This window comes from Mastomys coucha, unplaced genomic scaffold (assembly GCF_008632895.1).
Source record: "Mastomys coucha isolate ucsf_1 unplaced genomic scaffold, UCSF_Mcou_1 pScaffold12, whole genome shotgun sequence".
In the NCBI taxonomy this organism is placed as follows: domain Eukaryota; kingdom Metazoa; phylum Chordata; class Mammalia; order Rodentia; family Muridae; genus Mastomys; species Mastomys coucha.
Window position 1 is genome coordinate 29,899,768 of NW_022196894.1, and position 26,599 is coordinate 29,926,366.

General features: G+C 42.9%; 1 protein-coding gene and 1 long non-coding RNA gene across 2 annotated transcripts in view; one reads left to right on the top strand and one right to left on the bottom strand.

The window, feature by feature from the left end:
* Rnf168 (ring finger protein 168) overlaps positions 1-14,692 on the top strand; it is a 20,468-nt gene extending 5,776 nt beyond the window's left edge. The window contains exons 3-6 of the mRNA XM_031363652.1: positions 2,053-2,232; positions 4,664-4,785; positions 9,022-9,100; positions 12,656-14,692. Of these exons, the coding sequence (XP_031219512.1) occupies positions 2,053-2,232; positions 4,664-4,785; positions 9,022-9,100; positions 12,656-13,585 (1,311 nt within the window). The 3' untranslated portion in view covers positions 13,586-14,692. The remainder of the gene's footprint in view (positions 1-2,052; positions 2,233-4,663; positions 4,786-9,021; positions 9,101-12,655) is intronic.
* Positions 14,693-20,054: 5,362 nt separating this feature from the next.
* LOC116085818 lies at positions 20,055-23,849 on the bottom strand. The gene is made up of 4 exons (XR_004116733.1): positions 23,700-23,849; positions 23,050-23,127; positions 22,500-22,542; positions 20,055-20,151 (listed from the first exon to the last, which is right to left on the bottom strand). It is a non-coding gene; the product is annotated as an uncharacterized LOC116085818 (long non-coding RNA).
* Positions 23,850-26,599: the final 2,750 nt, after the last annotated feature.

Genomic DNA, 26,599 nt, shown 5'->3' on the forward strand with positions numbered 1-26,599 from the left:
TTTGCCTGCAGGAGGAGGGTGGGAACTTCAGAGGGTAAGACTGGTTTAGCAAATAAAAGAGTTGTTTACGCCAGGCGGTGGTGGTGCACGCCTTTATCCCAGCGCTTGGGAGGCAGAGGCAGGCGGATTTCTGAGGCCAGCCTGGTCTACAGAGTGAGTTCCAGGACAGCCAGGGCTATACAGAGAATCCCTGTCTAGAAAAACCAAAAAAAAAAAAAGAAAAGTTGTTGACTTTCAGAAAGCACAGTAGTATGTTATTCCTGGAGGCATCATCTAACACATGAGTGAATGAAACACGGTGGGTGCTCTTAGGTCAAAAGCTGCCACAGAATGAAGCGGAGTTCTCCAGTAAATTCTAGAGGAAAAGAAATGGGCCTTACTGTATCTATACAACCAACTGGGAATCTGTTGTAGTGAGTGTATCCATGTTGAACTAGCTGCAGCAGCTGCTTCCCAAATGTTAATAGAATAAACACTTTACTCACCTAATATGACTTCCAAAAAGAAGATGTGTTTGATTAGAGAAAGGGGGAGGAGTTGGAGATAGGGTCTTAAGACCTAGCCCAGGTTAGCCTTGTCTAATGGGTTAGCAGCTAAGATTACAAGTGTGTATTACCATACCCAGCTAAAGTCAAATGTTTGGTTCTTGCTTGCTTTCTTTTTATCTTTTTATCTTTTTATTTTTTAGTGATTATTTCCTTACTATATGTAAGTACACTGTAGCTGTCTTCAGACATACCAGAAGAGGGCATCAGATCTCATTACGATGGTTGCGAGCCATCATGTGGTTGCTGGGAATTGAGCTCAGGACTTCCAGAAGAGCAGTCAGTGCTCTTAACTGCTGAGCCAACTCTCCAGCCCCGGTTCATGCTTTCTTATTGTGGGTGTACATTTGTGCCCATGAATACGAGTCCAGAAATTCATATCTGGTGTCTTCCTTGATCCTTCTCCACCTTGTTCTTTGAACTTCAGTGTTGTGGAACTTCAGCTCATCAATTCAACTGGACAGGCTAACCCATGAACACCTACCTATCTTCTGTGTGGTGCTGGGGATCCAAAGGCAGTTCCCAGTTCTTTATGCTTGGGTAGCATGCACTTTCCCACATGGAGCCATCTCCCTGGCTACCTAAAGTTTCTGTTAGTTGGTTAGAAAGATAGTGTGTGTGCACAGAGAGTCTCTCCTGTCCTATATAGTTCTCCACCTATTTTAGACCAAATGTCTTCTGAACCTGGGGCTTGTTGCTGCTACTGCTATTTTTTCCTTAGCTAGTCTGGAAGCCAGCAAGCCTCAATCATCCTCCTTTCTCACAAATAAACACACATACAAGTAATATTTAAAAATGAACAAACAAACATGCCAGGCATGGTAGTACATGTCTTTATTCCCAGCACACTGGAGGCGGAGGCAGATGGATCTCTTTGAGTTCAAGGACACCCAGGACTACATACAGAAGAGACTCTGTCTTTAAAAAAAAACAGAAACAACACTAGCAGCACCTGGGTCTAGGGTGTTTCTGCCCTGCTTTGCCTTGGAAATCTTCCTCTTCCTTGCCAAGCCTGTCTGCTCTGCTGAAGAGGAGCAGCAGCAGCACCTAGGGTGGGCTTAGGTGGCAGGTGGCTCTCCATGAACTATGGAAACACCCAAGTCTGTGCTACTGTGGTGGAAACTGGTAAGGGATGAGGGCAGGATGTCTGAGTCTTTGACCTCTGTTGACCTCTGACCATGGCTGACTGGCATGGGCTTCCTGATGGTAGGACTTTGAGCTGGCTGTATAGGAGTTTGCCTGTGGAGACTTGAATTCATTAGAGATACATTTTTACTAGTTTTCACTTTAATTTTCTGTTACAATTATTGTGAAATATGAGTATTATAAAAACTCAGAAAAGGTGGATTTCTGAGTTAGAGGCCAGCCTGGTCTTACTGAGTTCCAGGACAGCCAAGGCTACACAGGGAAACCCTGTCTCAAAAAAACAAAAAAACAAAAACAAAAACAAAAAAACAAACAAAACAAAACAAAAACTCAGAAAAGGATGTCCTTTGTTATTTTTAAGGTGGAGGCTGAGCGACAAGCCAGCAAGGAAGAAGAAAACAAAGCCAGTGAGGAGTACATACAGAGATTGTTGGCTGAGGAGGAGGAGGAGGAGAAAAGACAGACAGAAAAAAGAAGAAGCGAGATGGAAGAGCAGCTGAGAGGCGATGAGGAACTGGCAAGGAGGCTGAGCACCAGTATTGTAAGTTTGGACAGACATGCTCCCATTTGTGGCTCCTGAAGAAGGCACCACAACAATTAGAAGTTTGTTAGGATATCTTTGTTCTACTAAAGGAAAAACTTTTTTTTTTTTTTTAATTTGTGACTATATACCACATGTGTTTAGGTGTCCCCAGGGCCAGAAGGGCATCATATTCACCTGAATCATAGGCAGTTGTGCAACACCTGACATGGTTGCTAGGAAGTGACTCTCAAGAGCAGTGATTTCTCCAACTCCAAGATAAATAATAGTAATAATAATAACAACAGACTTTTCTTGTGCTTTGTTTGTTTGGTGTCTGTCTGTCCTGTGCAGTCTAGGAACTCCCTGTGTAGATCTCACAGAGGTCACCTGCCTCTAACCTCCCTCTTGAGTGCTAGTATTAAAGACCTGTATACCACTCGCAGCCCAACAAACTTTTTTATCAATGCAACTTTCTTTTTTTAAGATTTATTTTGCCGGGCAGTGGTGGCACACGCCTTTAATCCCAGCACTTAGGAGGCAGAGGCAGGTGGATTTCTGAGTTCGAGGCCAGCCTGGTCTACAAAGTGAGTTCCAGGACAGCCAGGGCTACACAGAGAAACCCCGTCTCAAAAAACCAAAAAACAAAACAAAAAAAATTTTTATTTTATTTATATGAGTACATGGTAGCTGTCTTCAGACATACCAGAAGAGGGCATCAGATCCCATTACAGATGGTTGTGAGCCACCATGTGGTTGCTGGGAATTGAACTCAGGACCACTGAGCCATCTATCTCTCCAGCCCTGAATGCAACATTTTTGTGCTTTGTTACATATTTACCATAGTTGGGTACATGTTCATCAGGGTCAGGGTTATGGATTAAATCCCAGGATAGGCAAATAAGTTATACTCTCAGCCTGGTCCTGTTTTATTTTACTTAGTGTGTGGGTACCACATGCATGGCATTCAGAGGGCAGATTGCAAGAGTTGGCTTTCTCCTCGTTCTGTGTGGGTTCTAGGGATCAAACTCAGATCTCCAGGTGTGCTAGCAAGTGTGTTTACCCTTGAGCTGGCTCACTGGTCCTCCTAGACTAGTCCTTAATATAATGAACCTGGATTTTGTTATCTTACTATTAAATTATTGCTTATAAAGGAAAATGAGGGCTGGCAAAACAGCTCAGTGGGTAAGAACACTGACTGCTCTTCCGAAGGTCCTAAGTTCAAATCCCAGCAACCACATGATGACTCACAACCTTCCATAATGAGATCTGACACCCTCTTCTGGAGGGTCTAGAGACAGCTACAGTGTACTTCAATATAATAAATAAATAAATCTTAAAAATAAAAAGAGTGTTGACTGCTTTTCCAGAGGACCCAAGGTTCAATTCCCAGCACCCACATGGCAGCTTACAATTGTCTCTAACTCTAGTTCTAGGGGATCTGACCTTTACACACACATACAAGCAAGCAGAATACCAATGTACATAGAATAAAAATAAATTATTTCTTTTAGATGGTGTTTTACTGCTGTGAAGAGACACTATGACCAAGGCAACTCTTTTTTTTTTTTCAAGACAGGGTTTCTCTGTGTAGCCCTGGCTGTCCTGGAACTCACTCTATAGACCAGGCTGGCTTCGAACTCAGAAATCTGCCTGCCTCTGCCTCTGCCTCTGCCTCCTTTGCCTTTGTCTCCTGAGCGTTGGAATTAAAGGCATGCACCACCATTGTCTGGCCCAAGGCAACTTTTTTTTTTTTTTTTTTTTTTCATTTTTCGAAACAAGGTTTCTCTGTATAGCTCTGGCTGTCCTGGAACTCACTCTGTAGACCAGGCTAGCCTCGAATTCAGAAATCCACCTGCCTCTGCCTCCTAAGCACTGGGATTAAAGGCGTGCACCACCAACCATCCAGCTCAAGGCAACTCTTATAAGGACAGTATTCAATTGGGGTTGGCTCAGAGGTTCAGTCCATTATCATCAAGGCAGGAGTATGGCAGTGTCCAGGCCACCATGGTACAGGAGGAGCTGAGAGTTCTACATCTTGTTCCAAAGGCAAACAGGAAAAAAATTGGTTTCCAGGCAGCTAGGATGAGGGTCTTAAAGCCAGTGACATACTTCCTCCCACAAAGCCCCACCTCCCAATAGTGCCACTCCCTGGGCCAAGCATATTCAAACTACCACATTATTTTTTAAAAAATTTTAAAGTAAAAAGAATTTTGAAGCCAGGCGGTGGTGGCGCATGCCTTTAATCCCAGCACTTGGGAGGCAGAGGCAGGCGGATCTCAGTTCGAGGCCAGCCTGGTCTACAGAGTGAGTTCCAGGACAGCCAGGGCTACACAGAACCCTGTCTGGGGAAAAAAAAAAAAAGAATTTTGAGTTAATACAATTCAAAGCTTTTTATTCCATCAAGTTCTTCTTAATAAAATGCCTTTGTATGTTTTTCTTGTTATTGAAGAACAGTAATTACGAGAGAAATATCTTGGCTTCTCCCTTGAGTTCCAGAAAATCAGATCCAGTCACAAACAAGTCACAGAAGAAAAATACAAACAAACAAAAAAACTTCGGAGATATTCAAAAGTGAGTGAATATGGCTGTCACTTACCCATTGATCGATACTGTATATATGCCTTTGGGGTTTTTAGGTTGTATTCATACTGACTACCAAGTCTTTTAAGGTTTGTTAATGAGCTTTGGTTTTGTCTTTTAAAGATTTATTTATTTTGCTTTTTTGTTTTGTTTTGTTTTCTGAGACAGGGTTCTCTGTGTAGCCCTGGCTGTCCTGGAACTCACTCTGTAGACCAGGCTGGTCTCAAACTCAGAAATCTGCCTGCCTCTGCCTCCCAAGTGCTGGGATTAAAGGTGTGCACCACTGCTTGGCTTAAAGATTTATTTATTTACTTATTTTTTATGTGTTTAAGTGTTTTGCCTGCATGTAAATACATGTGTGTCTGGGGCCCTTAGATGCCAAAAGACAGCACTGGATTCCCTAGTACTAGAGTTATGATTGTCTATGAGGCAACAGGGAACTGTCCCTGGCTCTGTATCAGATGTGGCAGCAAGTACGTATACCTGCTGAACCATCTGACCGAAAAGCTATTTTAATTAAAAGCTTGAACCAGGTGGTCAGTGGCAGTACAGGCCTTTAATCCCAGTACTCAGGAGGCAGAGGCACGGCAGACCCTGTGAGTCAAAGGCCAACTTGGACTATAGACCTAGTTCTAGAATTGTTCTAGTTCTGTGTTGCCCAGGCTACACAGGGAAACCCTGTCTCAAAAAAAACAAAACAAGCCCGGCTGTTGTGGCGCATGCCTTTAATCCCAGCACTTGGGAGGCAGAGGCAGGTGGATTTCTGAGTTCAAGGCCAACCTGGTCTACAAAGTGATTTCCAGAACAGCCAGGACTATACAGAGAAACCCTGTCTTGAGAAAAACAACAACAACAGCAACAACAAAAACAAAAACAAAAAAATAATAGTAATTAAGAGCTAGAGAGATGGTTTAGTGGTTAAGAACGCTTGTTGCTTTTCAGTGGACCCAAGTTCAATTCCCAGACTAAAATCAGGTGCAGTAGCTCATAACCCACTCAGGGAATACCATGCACTTTTCTGGCCTCTACAGACCATGAACACATGTAGCATACAATCATGCAAACATACATATATACATAAGTAAAAATAAAGTGAATCTTTAAAAAATGTAGGCTGAAGCTGGGCCTATAGTGGTGCATAAACATGTACATTCCTTTAATCCCAGCATTTTGGAGGCAGAGGCGGATGGATCTCTGGGGTAGCCAGGCTATACAGAGAAAACATGTCTTGAAAAAACAAAATCTCCTGTTTTTTTCTTTGTTTGGTTTGGTTTGGTTTTGGTTTTTCAAGACAGGGTTTCTTTGTGGAGTCTTGGCTGTCCTAGAATTGGCTCTGTAGACTAACCTTGAACTTACAGAGGTCCACCTGCCTCTGCCTCTCAAGTGCACCACCACTGCTGAGCTAATAAAATAGCTTTTTTTGAGGCTAGCCTGGTCTACAAAGTGAGTTCCAGGACAGCCAGAGCTGTTACACAGAGAAACTGTGAGGAAAAAAAAGGAAAAGAAAAGGAACTCTTTTTAAAGTAAGAAATGAGGACTGACAAGCTAGCTCTGTGAATAAAAGCTTGCAGTACCAGCCTGGCAATCTGTGTTAGTTCTCTAGAGCCCATGAAAGAGAGTGGAAAAAGAACTGATTACACAGAGTTATCTTTGGCATGCATACACATACATTCGTACACACACAACACACATGCAAACACACACACACACTGTAGCAGGCATGTGCTAATAAACATCAAACCCATTATACACATAAAGTAATAAATAGTAAGAGATGAGAAACTGAAGTCTGTATAAGGAGAGAGATGAAGAAGAGGCCCCATAGGGAGAGAGCTTTATAACCAGGACACCCCCCCCAAAACACACAACATTAAATCAAGTATCATGTATGTGAAAGTCACCATTCTGGGCAGTATATCCTAGGGAATTTCTGCATGTCAAAATAACCCTTTGGAGTAAGATCTAGAGTATGTACACAAATGCCAAGTGTTGTGGAACATGAATTCCTACGTTTGTAAGACAGGCAGGTAGAACTCTGTAAATTCGAGGTCATCCCAGTCTCCATGTGGATCTTCAGCACAGCCAAGCCCCCTGTCTTTGAGACCTTTTATAAAACGCTATCTCAATTTAAAAAAAAAAAAGAGGAGGAAGAAAACCTCTTTCCAAACAGCCCATATACCCCTTCTTGCTTGCTTTCAGATTCATGGCCTCCTTTTCATTAATTGTTATCACATGCATGTATGTATGCTTGCTTACGTAGTATATCCTTGAGTATAATCTGGTCAGTTGGTACACTGTTACTTGTAGGCGTGTTCTCAGGGCTGACTATTTGGTACTGGATAACTAATTGTTGGGCTCTTCCACTTAGCATTGCTTGGTTGCTTGTAGTTCTTTGTTAGAGTTAAGGCCTTGAGGGCTTCCCCCCCAAGTAATTATAATCTCAAAAATAAAGCAAAAAATAGCATATATACATACAAAAATGTACATGTCATTCACTCTGATCTTTTCCAGTGATACTCCTTTCTCATTACTATGATTTATATGATTCTTAGATGTGTGCATTACTCTTCTTTCATAAACTTTTTGAGACAGTCTCTTTTCTCTGTGTGGCCCTGGCTGTCTGGGAAGTCACTCTGTAGACCAGGCTGGCCTCAAGTTTAGAGATCACAGGCAGACAGATCCACCTCTACCTTTTGAGTGTTCCACCACTGCCTGGCTATTAACTATTTCTTTTCATGCCTCTTATATATTTCCTTGATAAGATCTTTAAGAGAAAAAAATGTCACCAGGCTATGGTTGCTTTTTAAAAGGATGCTTTTTATTAGGTATGATTCATGACATACATTTAGTCCCACTTATTCTAAAGGCTAAGTAAGACAGGAGAACTTGGGTTTGAGCCAGCCTGGACATTGTAAGTGACATGGTAAATCCTTGTCTAAAAAGGAGGGGGAGTTGCTGGTTGTTGTGGTGCTTGCCAGTAGAATTTGTTGAAGGAGGCAGAGGCAGGAGGCTCATGAATTCGAGGCCAGCTTGGGCTACACATTTAAAAGGAGGAGGCGGCATAGGCTGTAGAAATACCTGTTTTGTAGTCTATAGCAGTGATGGAGGTGGGATGCTGCCAGACCTTTGATGCTTCAGATTGCCAGGAGGACCCCAAGGGCTGCTTCATGCAGTTCCAGAGGAGAAACTAAGTTGTCAGAGGAGGATAATGAAATCCTCTCATCTAAATGTTAGCGTGTCAGATGCCTCTGTGGTTCATAGAGTTAAAAGAAGAGCATTTGTAATGTGTCAGCTCTTGGATTGTACAAACTGCCACCAACAAACCTTTTTTACCATGGGAGAGAATTCGTTTAAAGTAATAACAAAGAGCTGTTAACATACATGAAAACCTGGGTTCCTGCTGGAAGAAACAGTAAAGCCATTTTCTCATACTTTTTTTTTTTTTTTTTTTTTTTTTTTTTGGTTTTTCGAGACAGGGTTTCTCTGAGTAGCCCCTGGCTGTCTTAGAACTCACTCTATAGACTAGCCTGGCCTTGAACTCAGAAATCCGCCTACCTCTGCCTCCCAAGTGCTGGGATTAAAGGCATGTGTCACCACTGCCTAGCTTCACACTTTTAAAAAAAAATAATAGCCAAAATTTCTGGCAAGACATAATAGCCTCCTCTTAAAATAATGACTTCTTATTATTGTCATTGTTGTTATTTGGTTATTTTTTGAGATAGAGTTTCTCTGTATAGCCCTGGCTGTCCTGGAACTCAGGCTGGTCTTGAACTCAGGAGTGCTCTGCCTCCTGAGTACTGGGATTAAAGATGTGCCCCACCACGGCCAAACCTAAAATGATATTTTTGTGAATTTTGAAAAACTTTATGGTCTTCCATTGTTTGATCCTATGGGCCTTTAAACCCTTTTCAAGAATTATGAGATATTTAACCTTTTCTGTTTTTGCACCAAAATATAGTGCTGAATCCCCCCCACACACCTCACTCCGTGCTGTGTTACACAGCAGAAAGCTTGGGCCTTCTGTGTGCTAGCCAGGCAGTCTCACTTTCCTAGAATACTCAGGGCTTCATATTTTATCTTAAAGTTGACCCGAGACCTGGAGATGCTCCAGTAAGATAGCCAGCAAACATAACCTTTAGGCATAAGTGGTTCATCAACCTTTGACCATACTGGATTTTTTTCAAAACATCAAAGTTGTAGTAAACTTTAATCGTTTTTTGTTTAAAGATATTTGTCACCTAAGCTGAAGCCTGGGACAGCATGGGCATGTAAAACTGAGCTTGGAGAAGACGTCTGCAAGTCTAAGGTATGCCTGTGTTTGGAGCGAGGAGGGCATTGATTCCGGCTGTGCGTTTCTAAGACCTGTGATATCTTGGCTCACTTTCCTCTAATGGACCCAGGATAGATACTTCTGTTTTTGTTATCAGAGGGGCTCTGCCCCGGCTACCAGTGGATGCCTCCTTAGTAAATACACAAACAAGTGAGCTTCTCTGTGTCCAAGTAAAACTTTCTCTTTTCTTTTAAGATTTTTTTTGATTTATTTCTAAAGAGATTTTGAATTTTTTTTCTCTCAATAAGAGGCATGGTTTCTCTGTGTTGGCCTGGCTGTCCTAGAACTGGCTTGTAGAGACCATCTGCCTGTCTCCTAAGGGCTGGAGTTAAGCCTCTGATCTGTCTTCATGTGCATTGGTATTTTGCCTGATATATGTATGTGTGAGGATGTTGGATGCTGCCATGTGGGATGAGAATTAAACCCAGGTCCTCTGAAAGAATGGCCAGTGCTTTTAACTGCTGAACCATCTCTGTTTTTCCTACATGTGTGTTTTGCACAACACATGTGGATGCCTGGGGTCCAAGAAGGTCATAAGAGGGTGTGGAGTAAGGTTTTGAGCTGCCATGTGGGTGGGTTCTAGGAATCAACCTGAGACCTCTGCAAGAGCAGCGACAAGCACTCTTAAGCATTGAGCCAGTTCCTCTGCCCAAAACTTTGTGCTCAAACATGGGCAGAGGCCAGATTTGGCTTATGGGCCGTGGTTTCTTTTTTATTTGGTTTTATTTTTTCTGGACAGGGTTTCTCTGTGTTCCTTTGGCCATCCTGGAACTTACTCTGTAGACCAGGCTGGCCTCAAATTCACAAAGATCCAACTGCCTCTGCCTCCTGAGCTCCGGGATTAGAGGTGTATACCACAACTACTTGGCTGGGCCATAATTTCTAATCTCTGACTAACACAAAATTTATACAACTGAACAGGTTACATATGGCTGTTTACCCAGAAGACTTTCAGATGCAAAGTAGTGCATTTTAGGAGGGCAGTGTTAGGCATGAATGTCAAGGAGGAGTCCTCACAACTGAGACTCCAAGTAGTGGCCTAAAACATGACACCAAGCAAGAATGTGGTATCACTCAAACCCCATGTGGTGTGGGCCTAAAATCCTTTTTCACAGGAGGCTGTGGCCAGAAGATTATGAATTGAACTATATAGCAAATTCCATGCTAGTCTAGACTACATAGTAAGACTCTGTTTCAAAAAAAGTCAATTATTTCTGGTAACATCCCGAATATACAGCTCCAAGGGGTCCTGGTAAGGAACAAACTTGGGTTGTTCTTGTTGTTTTTTTTTTTTAAGCCACTTTCAATCTTTGGCTTGAAAAAAAAATATGTTTGAGTATTTTGCCTGTGTGTGTGTGTGTGTGTGTGTGTGTGTGTGTGTGTGTGTGTGTGTGTGTGTGTGTGTGTGTGTTCGTTCTGGTGCCTGTGGAGGCCAAAAGAGGGCAACAGTTCCCTTGGAACTGGAATTACAGATAGTTGTGAACTGTCATGTGGGTGTTAGAAATTCAGTCTAGGTCCTCTGATGTACAGCCAGTTTTCTTAGCCACTGATTCATCTCTCTAGGCCTGCAAATTAAGTTTTTACCCTAAAAGCTAGGTAAAAGAAAGTGTTTTTGCTAATCTCTCATTTAGTGTCTCATTTAATATTGAATGTAGACAACAAACCACAGTACTAGTAATAGTACTTGTGACTCTGTCACTGAGAGAAAACACGGGTATTGTCTAGGAATGCTAGCATAACCAGGGCTTGGGAGAGCCTGAGAAACAGAGTGGGTTTGGAAGTGTAGATGAGTAATACAGTGTGTATATAGAGTGAGCTCCAGGTTTGATCCCCAGCACCAAGGGAAGGAGAAGGGGGAGAAAGGGAAACATATTTGCTACAAATTTCTTGAATAATTCTCCCTTAGAACACAAATAATTCAATTTGCTACTATATCTTATTTATCAGTAAAACCCTTTTTTGGGTTAAGAAATTAAACAAACAAAAAAACAACAATAAAAAAGCCAGGAGAGAGGGAGGGGGGCTGGAGGGATGGCTCAACCATTAAGACTGCTCTTCTAAAGGTTCTGAGTTCAATTCTCAGCAGCTGGCTCACAACCATCTGATACCCTCATCTGGTGTGTCTGAAGACATCTACAGTATAATCATATAAATAAATAAATAAATCTTAAGAAAAAAAATTTTTAAAAAGAAAGAAAAAAGCCAGGATCTCACATAACCTAGACTGGCTTTTAACTTGGTCTATAGCCAAGGATGACCTTGGACTAATGATCTTTTTGCTTCTACTTCCTGTGTTCTGGGTGTATACTACCATGCTTGGTTTTACATGGTGCTAGTGTTTGAATCCAGGATTTCTTACGTGATAGGCAAGCATTTTGCAATTGAGCTACGTCCCTAACTTTTCTTACACGTTTATTTTTGGGTTTAGTTACTTTGTTTTTGAGGCAGGGTCTTAATCAGTTGTCTTTGAACTCACTATCTAGACCAGATTGGCCTTATCCACCTGTCTGCCTCCCACATGCTAGAATTAAAGACATGTACCCCACTCCCAACTCACATGTTTGTTTTTTAAATATCGTAATAATCTTGTTACCATTCCCCTTGTTAAGGCCATGTGTTGAAAATCTTACATTTAAAAATTTTTTTCTGGGTGTCAGAAGTAGAGCACTAGCCCAGCATGTGGCAAGGGTCCTAGGTTTGATACCTATCAACACCAGAAACAAAAAAACTTAAAGCACAGTAGTCCTGCCTGTGTAGTAGTCCTACATATGTAGTCCTGCATATGTAGTCCTGCATATGTAAAGTACATATGCCTGTAGTCCTGGTACTTGGAAGGCTAAGGTGGCAGAATTTCTTGTTCAAGAATTTCACATCAGTTTGCTAAGTTGTCAGACCTTATCTCCAAAAAGACATTTCCTCCAAAGAGGTCTTTGTAGATGCTTCATTAAAATACCAAAGAAGGGCTGAGGAGATAGCTTAGTTTTTAAGATCACTCACTGCTCTTCCAGAGGGCCCAAGTTTGGTTCATTTACATCAACTACTGTAACTCCAGCTCCAGGGACTCTGGACATCTACACTCATGGTCATACATCTCCCCTCTGCATCCCCCATATATACACATAATTAAAAATAAAATCTTTAAAATGTCAGAGAAGGTCGATAGCACATAAAGGTCAAACACCCTGGACTAGAAGTTTGTAAGGTGAAAGAGGCCAAGTCCTGATGCCAGCTATTGGCCATATGTTAAATATAATTACAACTTCGTATAGGTTTCCATGTCAGTGAAATGAGTTGTCCCAATCTTACTTGGCACACCAGGTGAAAAATAGAAATAAGAAAGTATTATGGTAGATAGGTTGAGATATTTGCTACCATCAAGAAAGGAAAGAGAAGAAAAGGTGGGGGGACAGTGGTGATGAGAATCCCTTATTAGTAATATGTGATCATGTCTAGTGACCATACATCTAAGATATCAATGTAGCTGGCTTTTATGTTTTCCCTTTATATACTCAGGAATTTTGTTTTCTACAGGAAACTGACAGTAGTGACATGAAGAGCCCTATGTTGCAAGACACAGAAATTGAAAAAAATATGCCAACACTTTCTCCTTGGACCTGCCTCAAAACTCAAGAACGAGGTTCGGAGTCTTCTGCAGAGTTACCTGTGCCGTGTGTAGGAGACACTGAACAGTGCCTTGAGGGGAAAGTTGGAACAGTATCAACTAATCCTGATGATTTATGTACTGTAAGTGATGATGGATCTAGAGCCACAGGTTCTTTCTCTAATGAAGCTGCAGTTAACCCCTCTGGCAAAGTAGAAAACGAAGAGTACTCTATGCCAGGTGTGACCCAGTTAACTGAGGGCAACAGAGTTCCAACAGAGAGTAGAGTGTATCAGTTACTAGTTGGAAAAGAAATTTCTGAAAGAGAAAACCAGGAATCTGTGTTTGAAGAAGTCATGGATCCATGCTTTTCTGCAAAAAGAAGGAAAATATTCATCAAATCCTCAGATCAAGAAGAAACAGAAGTGAATTTTACACAAAAACTAATAGATTTAGAACATATGCTTTTTGAGAGACATAAGCAAGAAGAGCAGGACAGATTGTTAGCATTACAACTTCAGAAAGAGGTAGATAAAGAGCAAATGGTGCCAAACCGGCAGAAAGGATCCCCAGATCAGTACCAGTTACGTACATCTTCACCCCCAGATAGGCTGCTGAACAGACAGAGGAAGAATTCCAAAGATAGGAACTCCCTAAAGCAAACTAATGCAGATCACTCAAAATCTCAGAGGAGCACAAAAGGTGACTATTGGGAACCCTTTAAAAACACATGGAAGGATCCAGTTAACGGAACAAAGATACCAGTTTCTACTCAAGATAACTGTAATGTGTCTAAAAATGCCTATTCCCTACAGCGTAGAAATTCACAGAAAAGCATTTTTCAAATGTTTCAGAGATAACCTAGCAAAGCGTGGGGAAAGAGTTCTACAACCCAGTAAAGCTGTATTGCAAAGCTAGCCCTTCTGTCACAAAGTCCTGAGATGTGTCCTTAGTTTCTGCTCAGCAAGCGCACCTACTCTCTTTGAGGTATGGTTACAAAGAAAGAATTTACAAAAGCGTTTCTGCAAAACTCAGCTATAAGGAAACGTCCTTGAGGACTATCTCCATTGTCAATAGCCGCTGTGTTCTAAGTATGACATCTTTACAGGTAGACATCTCTGAAGATGCCATATCAGGTGCCATATCCCTTTCCAAAACTTTATGGCTTTTTTTTCCTTTTTTAAATGAATGGGTAAGGAGCTCACTCAGGTATCTTCTATGACACTAATTAGTTCCCATCCTAGTTTTGATTCTAAGTATTTTAGCATTTCCTTTGATTTAAAATAGATTAGTATTGCACTTGGGAAGCAGAGGCAGGCGGATTTCTGAGTTCGAGGCCAGCCTGGTCTACAGAGTGAGTTCCAGGACAGCCAGGGCTACACAGAGAAACCCTGTCTCAAAAAGGAGAAAAAAATAATGGATTAGAATCAACATCAATTGGTTATAGAAAAGCTGCTGGATTGTTAATACAAGGGTTTAAGAATGGCACGGGCTGAGTGGTGGATTGGTAGGCACGAAATCCCTGGAACTGAATAGGTAATCAGAAACTGGGTCCAGCATGAGCACCCTAAAGTGGCAGAAAATATTTAGAGTTTACAGCTTTTCCCTCCATGGCATCTTAGTGTGAAGGGGCAAATTGGTATATTTTTACTGATCTCTTCTAGAAAAAAATAAATTATTGTAAGAAAATTATACTGTGCTCTGCTGTTGAATATCTGGCATTCCGTTCTTATTGCTCATGGCTCAGACGTATGCTTGTCTTTGCACACAGATGGAAAGTTGGTGTGTGGGGTTTATCTTGGATTACCCTGGGATCCAGACGCATCTTGTAAAGTTGAGCTCCTGCTATCTTTTGTTAAGAAAACTTAGCAAGCTGTAGTTTCAGTAGACTCTCTTCTGGGGTTCTGGCTCCATTTATGTCCTGTGTGAACATAATAAACTGTCCTAATGCAGTATTTGGCTTTATCCACATTTTTGTCATTTGAATTTTTTCTTCCAAGTTTTGAGACTTTTTTTATGTTTATCTTGGCACATTTTTTCTCTAAAAGCAATTTAACTTAATGCTTTGAGAAGATAATGTTGGGACTTCAAATTAGAAATTATCACATTGAATCTTTGTAGAATAGTTCATGACCAAAGAACATTACTGTATGATATGCTGAGAATTTATACATTCACCACCAGTTTGTCCACAGAGAGTCATCCTGATTGAAGTTATTTTCAGGTTTTTAGTTTCTGTTAGCCTTTCTGTTGTTCTTACTGTTGATGCCTTTGTGTTAGAAAGCATTAGATTTTTTTAAGTTGGTCATTAGTGAACTGCCTTTTCATCATTTTTGTTGGAAAATATTTAATATCTCAGTATTAAAGCTGTGTAGATTTGAAAAAAAAAAAAGATGTCTGGCATGGTTGCACAGCCTAATTAATCCCAATACATCAGAGGCAAGGGAATCTCTGAGTTCTTAAAAAAAATAATTTAAAAGGATGATTAATAAAAATTGGCTCTCATGTTTATTTTACTACACTTTTAATAAAAATGGCTACAAACCAAGCATGGTTGTACATGCTAACCCTATCAAGGCAAAGGCAGGATTTTGGTGGCCAAGCTGTGCTGCATTCTCTCTGAGCTACATTCTCAGCCCATGTGAGTGAAACTGTCTCAAAAACCAAAACAAAAATTGGCTACATAAAATTTAAACATGTTATAACAAAATTCCATGAAACTTAACATAGTTGCCACGCATAGTGCCATACATCCTTTATCCCCTACTCTTTGTTTTTTTGTTTTTTAAGATTTATTTTATTTATATGAGTACACTGTAACTGTCTTCAGACACACCAGAAGAGGGCATCAGATCTCATTACAGATGGTTGTGAGCCACCATGTGGTTGCTGGGTATTGAACTCAGGACCTTTGGAAGAGCAGTCAGTAGTCTTAATCACTGAGCCATTTCTCCAGCCCCATTTCCCCCTTGTAAGACAGGCAGGCAGCTCTCTGAGGTAGAAGGTCTACACAGTGAGACCCTGTCTTTGTATTCATTTATCATGAGGGTCAGTAGCTGTGTGCTGCAGTGTGTTTGAAGAGCTGGTCCTTCCAACATGAAAGGTGTGGGATTGTACTAGTAAACTATCTTGCTGCTCCCACAAGGCATTTTTAATGAAGTTTTAAGCAGTAGGATTAAGAGAGGGAAAGGCACACAGGAAGAAAAATATGAGAGCTTTTCAAAGTCAAAATCTCTTTAATAACTTTGGAATTCTGAATCATGCTAAAAATATCTAGTAAAAGTAACCTTAGCTGGGCGGTGGTGGCACATGTCTTTAATCTCAGCACTTGGGAGGCAGAGGCAGGCAGATTTCTGAGTTTGAGGCTAGCCTGGTCTACAGAGTTGGTTCCAGGACAGACAGGACTACACAGAGAAACCCTGACTCGAAAAAACCAAAAAAAAAAAATCCACCTGTCTCTGCCTCCCAAGTGCTGGGATTAAAGGCATTCGCCACCATGGCCCCACAGTTTTTAGAATTTTAAATTAGAATTTTTCAGCATGGAAAAAGTAGAGCATTGAATTTTTTTGGATTATTTTGCTTTGATTTTTTTTTTTTTTTCCATTTGAAACAAAATTTGGGCTTTCCGGGTAGGATTGTGGCAGGCTATAGTTCTGCTGTGCACAAGAAGAAAAACTTCATTGAAAACAATACAAGGCAGTATGGTGGGGCAGGCCTTTAATCCCAGCACTCAGAGGCAGCTGCTGGCCAGCCATACAGTCCCAGGACAGTCAGGACTACACAGAAACCCTATCTTGGGAGGGAAAAAAAAGGCTGGCAATAGAGCCCAGTGGTTGAGTACTTACCTGACAAGTCCCAAAGTCCTTAGCTTCAATACTTAATAACATGGGGGAAGAAGTGGGGGTACCCATCTCACAACTTCAAATCGGCAGGAAGATCAGGAGTTCTAAGCTCCATGGGGTAAAGCAGCCTGAGATCTATGGCTTCTCTGCCCTGGCGTTCTCCTTTGGCCAGCAGCTCAAAATTAGAAACTGCACAACCTCCCCATGGTTGTAGAGACAGTAACAACTGCTGAAGAGAGAAGAATCTGGTGGAGCTACCTGCAAGTTGGGCAAAAGTTGATTGGATGCAGCTTTAGTAAGCCCATTCTGGAGTGACCTTTTCAGTGAGGGAGTCGGCGGCTGCCTTGAGTCACCGTGTGCCTCCAGGTAGCCTCAAAAACCACTGGTTAACAAAACAAAAACCAGTGAACAAAGCACAACCTACAACTGGGTCTACAGGAAAAAACAGAATTTTGATATAGCCCATGCATTTAATTCCAGTGTTCCTGAAGCAAAGGCAAGTAGATCTTGCAGAGTTCTAGGCCATCCTTGTCTCCACAGAGATTCCAAGCCAGCCAGGGCTGGAGACAGTGCTATATAATGAGATCTTTGTTTTTGTTTTTGTTTTTTTTCTTTTAAAGCAGGGGCTGGAGACATGGGTCATCAATTAAGAGCACTGGCTGCTCACCCAGAGGACCTGGACTCAGTTTTCAGCACTCGAATGGCACTCACAACTAACTCTTCTGGCCTTTCTGGGCACAGAAACACATGCAGGCAAAACACTTTTAAAAGAAATAAAAATGAAACCACAGCAAATATTCAATCTCCTGGCTCTCCAGGTGATGTTGGAGCCAAGGAGATTGTTACAGCTCTGAGGGGAGAAGTTACCCAATGCATCTATTGAAGATCTGAGGGGAGAGGTATCCTGGCTGTTTGGAGCCAAAAAATACCACAAAGTCACACCCCACAACAAACCTCACATATTTTATTGGGAGAGACACAAGAGGGCGGCTGCCTCTGCCTGGGCCAAAGGCAGCAGGTAACTAAGAAGACGGGCTTTTTCGAGACAGGGTTTCTCTGTGTAGCCCTGGCTGTCCTGGAACTCACTCTATAGACCAGGCTGGCCTCGAACTCAGAAATCTGCCTGCTCTGCCTCCCAAGTACTGGGATTAAAGGCGTGCGCCGCTGCCGCCACCACCACCACCGAGAAGATGGAATTATATAGAGTTTGTGTACACACACAGTTTTCCAGGGTGGGTATTGGTGGAATTTCATGTCCTTAGCTTTTGGGATGCCCAGGGAATTGATGTTTTTTGGTTTTTGGTTTTTTTAGCTCAACGTTTGGTGGGTGTGGGAGAGGAGGGACCCTGCAGACCTCTGAGGAGGAGAGACTCCTACACTGTTGCTTGCATCTCTGAGACAGCCCCATTAGTCCACTTCTGGACAAGCTGGAGGGAGGGCTTTGGAGGCTGGAGTCAGACTGGCACTGCTGTAACAATGGTAAGAAAGCCAGGCGAGCTGGAAGCGGCTCTGCTCTTCCAGAACACATGGCAGCTCACAACATAACTCCAATGTCCAGTTGCAGAGAATCCACCACCCTCTTCTGGTCTCTACAGACTATGCACACACATAGTGCACATACATACAAACATGCAGGCAAAGATGCGTACACATAAAAATAAAATGTAAGTAACATAAAACTTGGGCTGGAAAGGTGGCTCAGTGGTTAAGAGCACTGACTGCTCTTCCAAAGGCCCTGAGTTCAATTCCCAGCAACCACATGGTGGCTCACAACCATCTGTAATGTGATCTGATGCCCTCTTCTGGTGTATCAGAAGACAACTACAGTGTACTTATAAACATTAAATAAATAAATTAAATCTTTAAAAAAAAAATAAAACTTTTCTCTGTGGGTGGAAGGCAAATTAGGGCCTCATGTAGCCCAGGCTGGCCTGGGACTTACTATGTAGCTGAAGATAACCTCAAACTACTGATTCTCCTATCAAGTTCTGGGATTTCAACTGTGTACAACCACACCTGAATTGTCTTTTTTTTTTTTTCCTTTAGTATTTTGAATTTTAATCTAGCAGCCATTTACTCCTATCCCCAGTCATTTTTTTAATTTGTTATTTTTGTTTTTCAAGACAGGGTCTCTTTGTGCAGCCCTGACCATCCTGATACTCACTCTGTGGACCAGTCTGTCCTGGAAATCAGGGAGTCATCTGCCTCTACCTCTCTCATGCTGGGATTAAAGGTGTGTGCCACCATACCCAGCTCAAAATCCCATTCTTTATAGGAAGCCAAAGCAAAGGAGTCTGGGAGTTGTTTTAAACTATAGCAATTGAGAGTGCCATCTTTGGGCTGAGAAAAGAGAAAGGAAAACAAACCATGCATGTTTTCCTTTAACAGATGTGACTAAGATGATGGGAAACCCATTTCTACTAAAACACAGTTCCTGTATCACAGGATGTTCTTGAACTTCTGATCCTCCCGTAAAGCCCAACCAACTCTGTTTTTGTTTTGTTTTGTTTTGTTTTTTGTTGCTGTTGTTGGTTTTGGTTTTGAAGAAACTCCATTTTGTACAAGACCAGGGGGCAAAACTCCAATCCCAGGAAGAAAATCACAGAGTCCTCCTGAGCAAGCATCCTATGGCAGCCCAGCCCCTTAGCAACAGCCAGTCAGGCTACAGTAGCAGGGTCAAGGTACGAATAGATAACTTCAGACATCCTGCAGAGAACAGATAACTTAACCATCCTGTTTGTCAGGTGCCGATTATACCAGGTTTTGTCTCCATGCAGAATATTCCAGAAATGCAGTTTTTAAAATATTAACTTGCTGACCCGAATGGAAATTCCCCAAGCTTGCTGTAACTACAATACCCTACATCACTCTGACCCGCTGTAACAGCTACGGTGAGAGACCTTACTCAGGAGCTCGTAATAAAGATCCTTATGTGTTTACGTTGGAATTGGCTTTGGGGTACCTACTTCTTAGGCATAATACTCCCATTCTATGGACTGAAGACAGGGTGTCCTACACATGCAAGTATGCTATCAATGAGCAACATTTTCAACTCAGATGTCTAGAAATATCTCAACCCTTGGGAGGCCAAGGCAGGCAGATCTCTGAGTTTGAGACTATCTTCATCTATATAGTGTCAGGTCCCTTGAGAAATTCCTTGTCCCAAAGTCTGTCTCAAAGTCTGGCACTTAGACAAAAGCCAGCATGCCCTCTGGGGCTTGAAGATAGTTTCTACTTACTTAAAGAAGTCATGCTTTCTGGTAAAAGGGACCTGTGGCTCTTTCCAAGAACATATGACTATGGTGACATTAACATATTGGCCTCTAGGCTCCCTAGGTCCCAAGTCCCAAGCGCCCACCCAGCTCACAGGCTCCCTTTCCCCCAGGTACCCATTCCCATATAACCTCTACCTACAACCCTGTTGCTCCTCCCTGTCTTCCCAAGAGACAGCCTTACATGACTGAAATAAACCTTCTCACCCACGGGGCAGCTATTTTGGTTTCGTTTCTTTACTGAGTCCATTTCATTCAGTGTGGTTTTTGAGGCAGGGTCTCTCTGTGCCCCTGGCGGTCCTGGAACTTGCGCTGTGAATGAAAATGAGGATGTGAGAGCACTCCGAGGTATGATGGAGAAGAATAGTTTTATTATATATATGAGAGAGAAAACAGCCAGAGGCATACAGAAGAGTCCAGACTGAACATGGCCAACAGAATAGATCTGCCATGAGGGGGGGGGGGGGGGGGGGGGGGGGGGCGTGAGCTCCAGAGGAAGAGGAGATCCGATCCAGGACCAAGAGGACCAAGAGAGTCCATGGGAATCAACAGAATGAGTAGCCAAAACAGCTACATGTAAGAATCAGAGACTGGGGAAGGGAAGTGAAGCCCAGCTCCTGGGCTGGAGAGATTTAGGATAGGTGAGGGAGCAGATTGATTCCATCTTAGATTTGAAAGCCATCTTATATAATAAAGACAAAACAGGTTCATTCCTATTTATGATTAAATCTCTCTTTCTCAAGGATTGGGCTATGCCCTACCTATAACCTTAACTGCAAATGGTTCTGTACTGCCTGTTCTAGGAAATGGCAGCCGTGGTTTTGTTTGAAAAAGTTATGACTATCTTGGAACCCTACTTTGTTCACAAGGTTATTATAACCACTTGTTATTATAACTGCCTTGTTATGACCACTTTGTTAATGTTGTTTTTATCCCTCTTATTTACCTTCCAAATCTCCCATTTGAAAACCCCCTACCCCTGAGCTTTGAAAGCCCCTATCTTTTCCCAGTCTAATGCTGATCTCTTGAACACTGCTTTTAGGGAAAAACAGCCCATGTGAACACTTTTTAAAAGCTTGGTCTAATTCATTGCTTTCTTGAATTAATTTGGCCATGATGACTTGAGTCTGTAGTCTTCCTCTTGGAATCTTTGGGGTTCACACAGGGTGAGAAGTGATGGGAACATGGGTACTGAGTGAGACTTGTTCTGGGTTTTCTTGGGACCTGACACAAACAAGAAAACAAAAATCTGGGGGCTGGTGAGATGGCTCAGCGGGTAAGAGCACTGACTGTTCTTCAGAAGGTCATGAGTTCAAATCCCAGGAACTACATTGGTGGCTCACAACCACCCGTAATGAGTTCTGACACCCTCTTCTGGTGCGTCTGAAGACAGCTACAGTGTATTACATATAATAAATAAATAAATCTTTAAAAAAAAAAGAAAAGAAGAGAAAAGAAAACAAGAATCTGTGCTTTCCTATCCTGACAAGATGGGGTGATAATGTATGGGGAAATGAGGCTCATCCACACACTTCCAGGAAAGAGAAAACTTCAGTTAAAATCAGTTAAGGACAGATATGGTAGTGCACTCCTTTAACCCCAGCTAGGGAGGTAGGGGTAGGCATATCTCTGTGAGTTTTGGGCCAGCCTGGTCTGCATAGTGAGACCCTATCTCAAAGCAAATAGAGCTAGAGAGATGAGATGGCTCAACTGTTAAGAGCACTTGTTCTTGCAGAGGCCTCAGAATCAGTTCACAGCACCCAACTAGAGGCTCACAGCTATCCATAAGTCCTCCAGGGGCACCAGACACACATGATGCACACACAGGAAGACAAGGTAATCATACATAAAAAATGATCTATCTGCCAGGCAGTGCTGGTGCACGCCTTTAATCCCAGCACTTGGGAGGCAAAGGCTTCTGAGTTCCAGGACAGCCTGGTCTACAGAGTGAGTTCCAGGACAGCCAGGGCTACACAGAGAAACCCTGTCTCAAACAAAACAAAAGATCTATCTACACACAAAGGATCTATTGGAGAAGAGAGAGAACCTCGAAGGATACACAAAGGCCTGAGTGTTCATGGTGACTGACTAGAACTGCTGATTCTGATTCAAAAGAATGAGGGATGTGCCTGTTCCAAGCTCAGGCTCTTACCTAAAGCTATCACTGACAGTTTCACTGGGTCCTTACAAGTCCCTCAAACCTGTGCAGTTCCTCACCCATGAGGGTGCCATGAATTCCCCTTTGAAGTTGCCTCCTTATAAAAATTAAGCCCTTAGACATAATCATTAAATTCCCAGTGTTCCTAGAATACACCCTAGAAATAACACAGAAGGAGCTCTCAGATGAGATCAGATTTCTCTCTTGAAAGAAGGGCACATGACCATAAGGAAGTAACTCTCCAGAGTAAACCTGGGTTTCAAAAACTAAGGCTAGACAAGGAGTAACAGCCAGAGGTATTGACATCAGGCCCACCAGGCACCTCAGGAGCAGACAGCTTGCTCCCTAACACCAGTGAGATTACCAGAGCTCCAGCCAGGCAAGATAGTGCACACCTATAGTCCCAGCCACTCAGGACCCTGAGGATGACCCCTTGAGTTACAGGGAAGTCCATTTCAAAAATAGAAGCACCGTTTTAGACAAATTTAACTTTTAAACTTACTTGGAGATGGGAAGTGAGGAGATGTTAACACAGTCTTGCTGGCCTGTGTAGGAAATATCACATAGGAGTCCTATCAACCATTATAAAACTTGTGTTTAGGTCAAGGATTTCAAGTCATTTTTGTTCTTTCTCACTTTGCAAGACTTTTATAGAAATGTACCCCAACCCCAACCCCACCCCCACACTTAGTAAAACTTAAACAAAGGCCCCGGCTGCATTCCAGGAATTCTACAACCTGGAGCAGGGAGCCTTTTCTCCTTGGGACAGTGGCCCCTCCCCCTTTTCTCCTTCATTTACTATTTGCCATTTCTTTCTCAGGAGCCTTTAAAAAAAAAAAGCCTGCCTTGTCCAGGCGCTTCAGTTGAAGTGGTGTCTAGGGCATGAGGGTCCTTGGTTACCAGGCAGGCATAAGAAGTGGTAAGGATGAATGAGCTCAAAGCCTGGGAATCTCAGAACTGAGAATAGCAGGAGTGGAGCCATTCTTTACCTGCTTCTCCCCGCTCTGGACCCCGCTGAGGACCATGGGTCCTGAGGCACGTAGCATAAATACCTGGAGTTGTTCTCCATGCTAATGAGGTATCAAGATGGTCCTGAGCCTTGAGCCAAAGAGCTTCCTGGGTATTCCTTCCTGCAAAAGGTATTTAATCCCTGGACTAAATTGTATGCATTTACATCAACCATCAAAACATTATGAACAAGAAAGGGTTGTCTCAGAGAGCTAGCTGCTTTGTTAAGGATCTCTGTGGGAAATGCCTTCATCTTAAAGAACTATGCCTACGGGCTGGAGAGATGGCTCAGTGATTAAGAACACCAACTGTTCTTCCAGAGGTTCTGAGTTCAATTCCCAGCAACCATAAGGTGGCTCACAACCATCTGTAATGAGATCTGAGGCTCTCTTCTGGTGTGTCTAAAGACAGTGACCATGTGCTCACATATATTAAATTAATTAATTAATTAATATTTAAATAAATAAACTGTACCTAAAATTCCCCAGGAAGAGCTTTTCTCTTCCAGCCCCTGGTATACTTACTCAGCCCTTGCTCCCATTCAGACCGGTTTCTGCATCCTCTCTCCACCTGGGAGGCAGACAGTGACCATGAACTCACATATATTAAATAAATAAATAAACAAACAAACAAATAAACTGTGCCTAAAATTCCCCAGAAAGGCCTTCTCTCTTCCAGCCCCTGGTATACTCACTCAGCCCTTGCTCCCATTCAGACCGGTTTCTGCTTCCCCTCTCCACCTGGGAGGCATATGCCCCAAGAGACTCCCAAGACACAGGTGCCCAGGAGACTGGGAACCCCAGCACTTGTTCTGTAAGATTTGGAGAGCCGAGTCTTATGTCCAGGATGTCGTCCCCCTTACAAAGACACAGAGATGGAGATCAATGCAATAAGCAAGAGGTTTAATAATCCAGTATACCGGTGTTGTCCCGCAATCGGGGCAAAGGCAACCACGAGGAACAAAAGCACACACTCTTTATATATCCCCTTTCAGAACATAGGTTTTAGTTTACAGCAAGAGTTGATTATCTCTTATTGGTGGAGCCCATTGTCCTTTGTGTCCATTGTCCTTGGTGCCACACCAGAGGAGGAGATACCTTTTGCTCGTAGAAGGGGCGGGGAGAGATCCACTCCTCACTGAGGGTGGGACGTTTCCTGGACCCGAGCATTATTCCCTGCAATTTGTATCTTCTCCTGGGGCTAGATGTTTACTCAGTAAACTCTTTTGAAGCTCCCTGACTTTAAGCTTAATGGACATTCCTGGCTTTCCGGTATTTTTATAAGGTGTCCCTGTTTGCTCAATTCTTACAGTTCCAGACCCCACTGTTTTGCCTGCGGACCACCGTTTTGGACTCTGTTCTGCCTGCCCTGAGCTGTATGCCAGCCGTACCGAGACACCACCAGTGGAAGGGCAGGATGCAGGACGACACTGGTGGTCTCTTTCTAACACTTGGCGCTCACCATCCTCTTCAGAGATGCAGGCATGGACCAGGATGCTCAGCAAGAGTGGTATATATACAGTTCTGATATGTATCTTATTATTAGAGAGGAATCTTTTGTGTGATGGCATACATGTCGAGGTCAGAGGACAACTCTGTGGGATCAGTTCTCTCTTCCCATTTTTATGTGGGTTCTAGGGATCCAAAACAGGCAAACTCGGGCCATCAGGCATTCTCATCCACAGCCTTTACTTGCTGGCTCCTGCAGCAGCACTTCCCATTTTGTTTGTTGTTTTAAGACAGGATCTCACCATGGAATTCTAGTTGGCCAGGCACTCTGGGCACTCCCTATGTAGACCAGAATGGCTTCAAACTCAAGAGCTCTACCTCCTTCTGCTTCCAAGTGCTAGGATTAAAGGTGTGCAACACCATGTCCTGCGCGCTCTCTCTCTCTCTCTCTCTCTCTCTCTCTCTCTCTCTCTCTGTGTGTGTGTGTGTGTGTGGTGTGTAGTGTGTATTTTGGTTTTTCAAGCCACAGTTTCTCTGTGTAGCCCTGGCTGTCCTGGAACTCACTCTGTAGACCAGGCTGACCTCGAACTCAGAAATCCACCTGTCTCTGCTTCCCAAGTGCTGGGATTAAGGGCATGTGCCACCACAGCCCAGCCTGCTCTGTACATTTTTATAAGACATTTCTTTAAAGTTTGGTGGCCTGGCTATGGAGATGACTCAGCAGTGGAGAGCACAGCCTGCTCGGCTAGAGAACTGGGGTTGGATTCCTAGCACCCACCTGTCAGCTCGCTCACATCTGTCTGCTTTCTGAACTCTGTAGGCACAAGGCATGAACAGATATGCACACAGGTAAAAACACTTATACACATCAAATAAAAATGTTTTAAAACTATTATTATTTTTTGTTTGTTTGTTTGTTTTGTTTTGTTTTGTTTTTTGTTTTTTGAGACAGGGTTTCTCTGTGTATCCCTGGCTGTCCTGGAACTCACTCTGTAGACCAGGCTGGCCTGGAACTCAGAAATCTGCCTGCCTCTGCCTCCCAAGTGCTGGGATTAAAGTGTGCCACCACCACCTGGCTTAAAACTATTTTTGAGATTAAAATTACATGGAATTGCATCATTTGCCCCTTTCCTTTTAGCCCTATATAAATCATCCCATACCCCTCGTTTTCTTTCAAATTCATGACCTCTTTTTCCATTGTTGTTCACACACACACACACACACACACACACACACACACACACACAGAGTGAAAAACAAAGTTAAATGCTCCAGGCTGTTATTTATGGGAGATAACAAGCCACATATTTTTGCTCCCTAAACAACTGCACCTGATGTGCTTAATCACATGTAGGTGAGAGGTACACTGGATGTATGCTTGCCTGATTGGATGTAGGCAGGAGGTACACAGGCAGGAAGTAAGTCAGGATATATGCTTTCTCTAATTGTACCTGATAGGAAATACTGTGGCCTTATGGGTATGCCTTTTTGAACCTCTGCAAAATGTGACTGATGGGGCTGGAGAGATGGCTGAGCAGTTAAGAGCATTGACTGCTCTTCTGAAGGTCCTGAGTTCAAATCCCAGCAACCATATGGTGGTTCACAACCATCCATAATGAGATCTGATGCCCTCTTCTGGTGTGTCTGAAGACAGCTACAGTGTACTTACATTTAATAATTAAAAAGTGACTGATGGCCATTTTCTGAGAACCCAGGAATGGACCTGGCCAGAGTCCATCACACTGGCCAGTGTTTAATTAAAGCTTGCTCCAAACTTGGCTCAAAATGTGGTAGTAGTCTTATTCTCACCTGGCCCTTCCTGGCAACCTCAAGAAGACAGGAATGCCTCTCACCAGCAGCAACTCAAACCACCCAAGCTCCCCTGTCTTCAGACTCCACTCTAGCCCAGGGTTCCCCACTGAGGGCACAGGAGATGAGCTCTCTCCCCCTAGAAGCATCCTGGGTCAGCAGCCAAAATGACTCCCCAAGTGATGTCAGTGAGGGGCCCGAGTACCTGGCCATCGGCAACCCAGCCCCTCATGGTCGGACTGCCAGTTGTCAGAGTCACAGCAGCAATGGTAGCAGCTCTCACTTGTTCTCCTCCAGCAGCTCTCAAAAGCTGGATTCTGCCGCCTCTTCTCTAGAG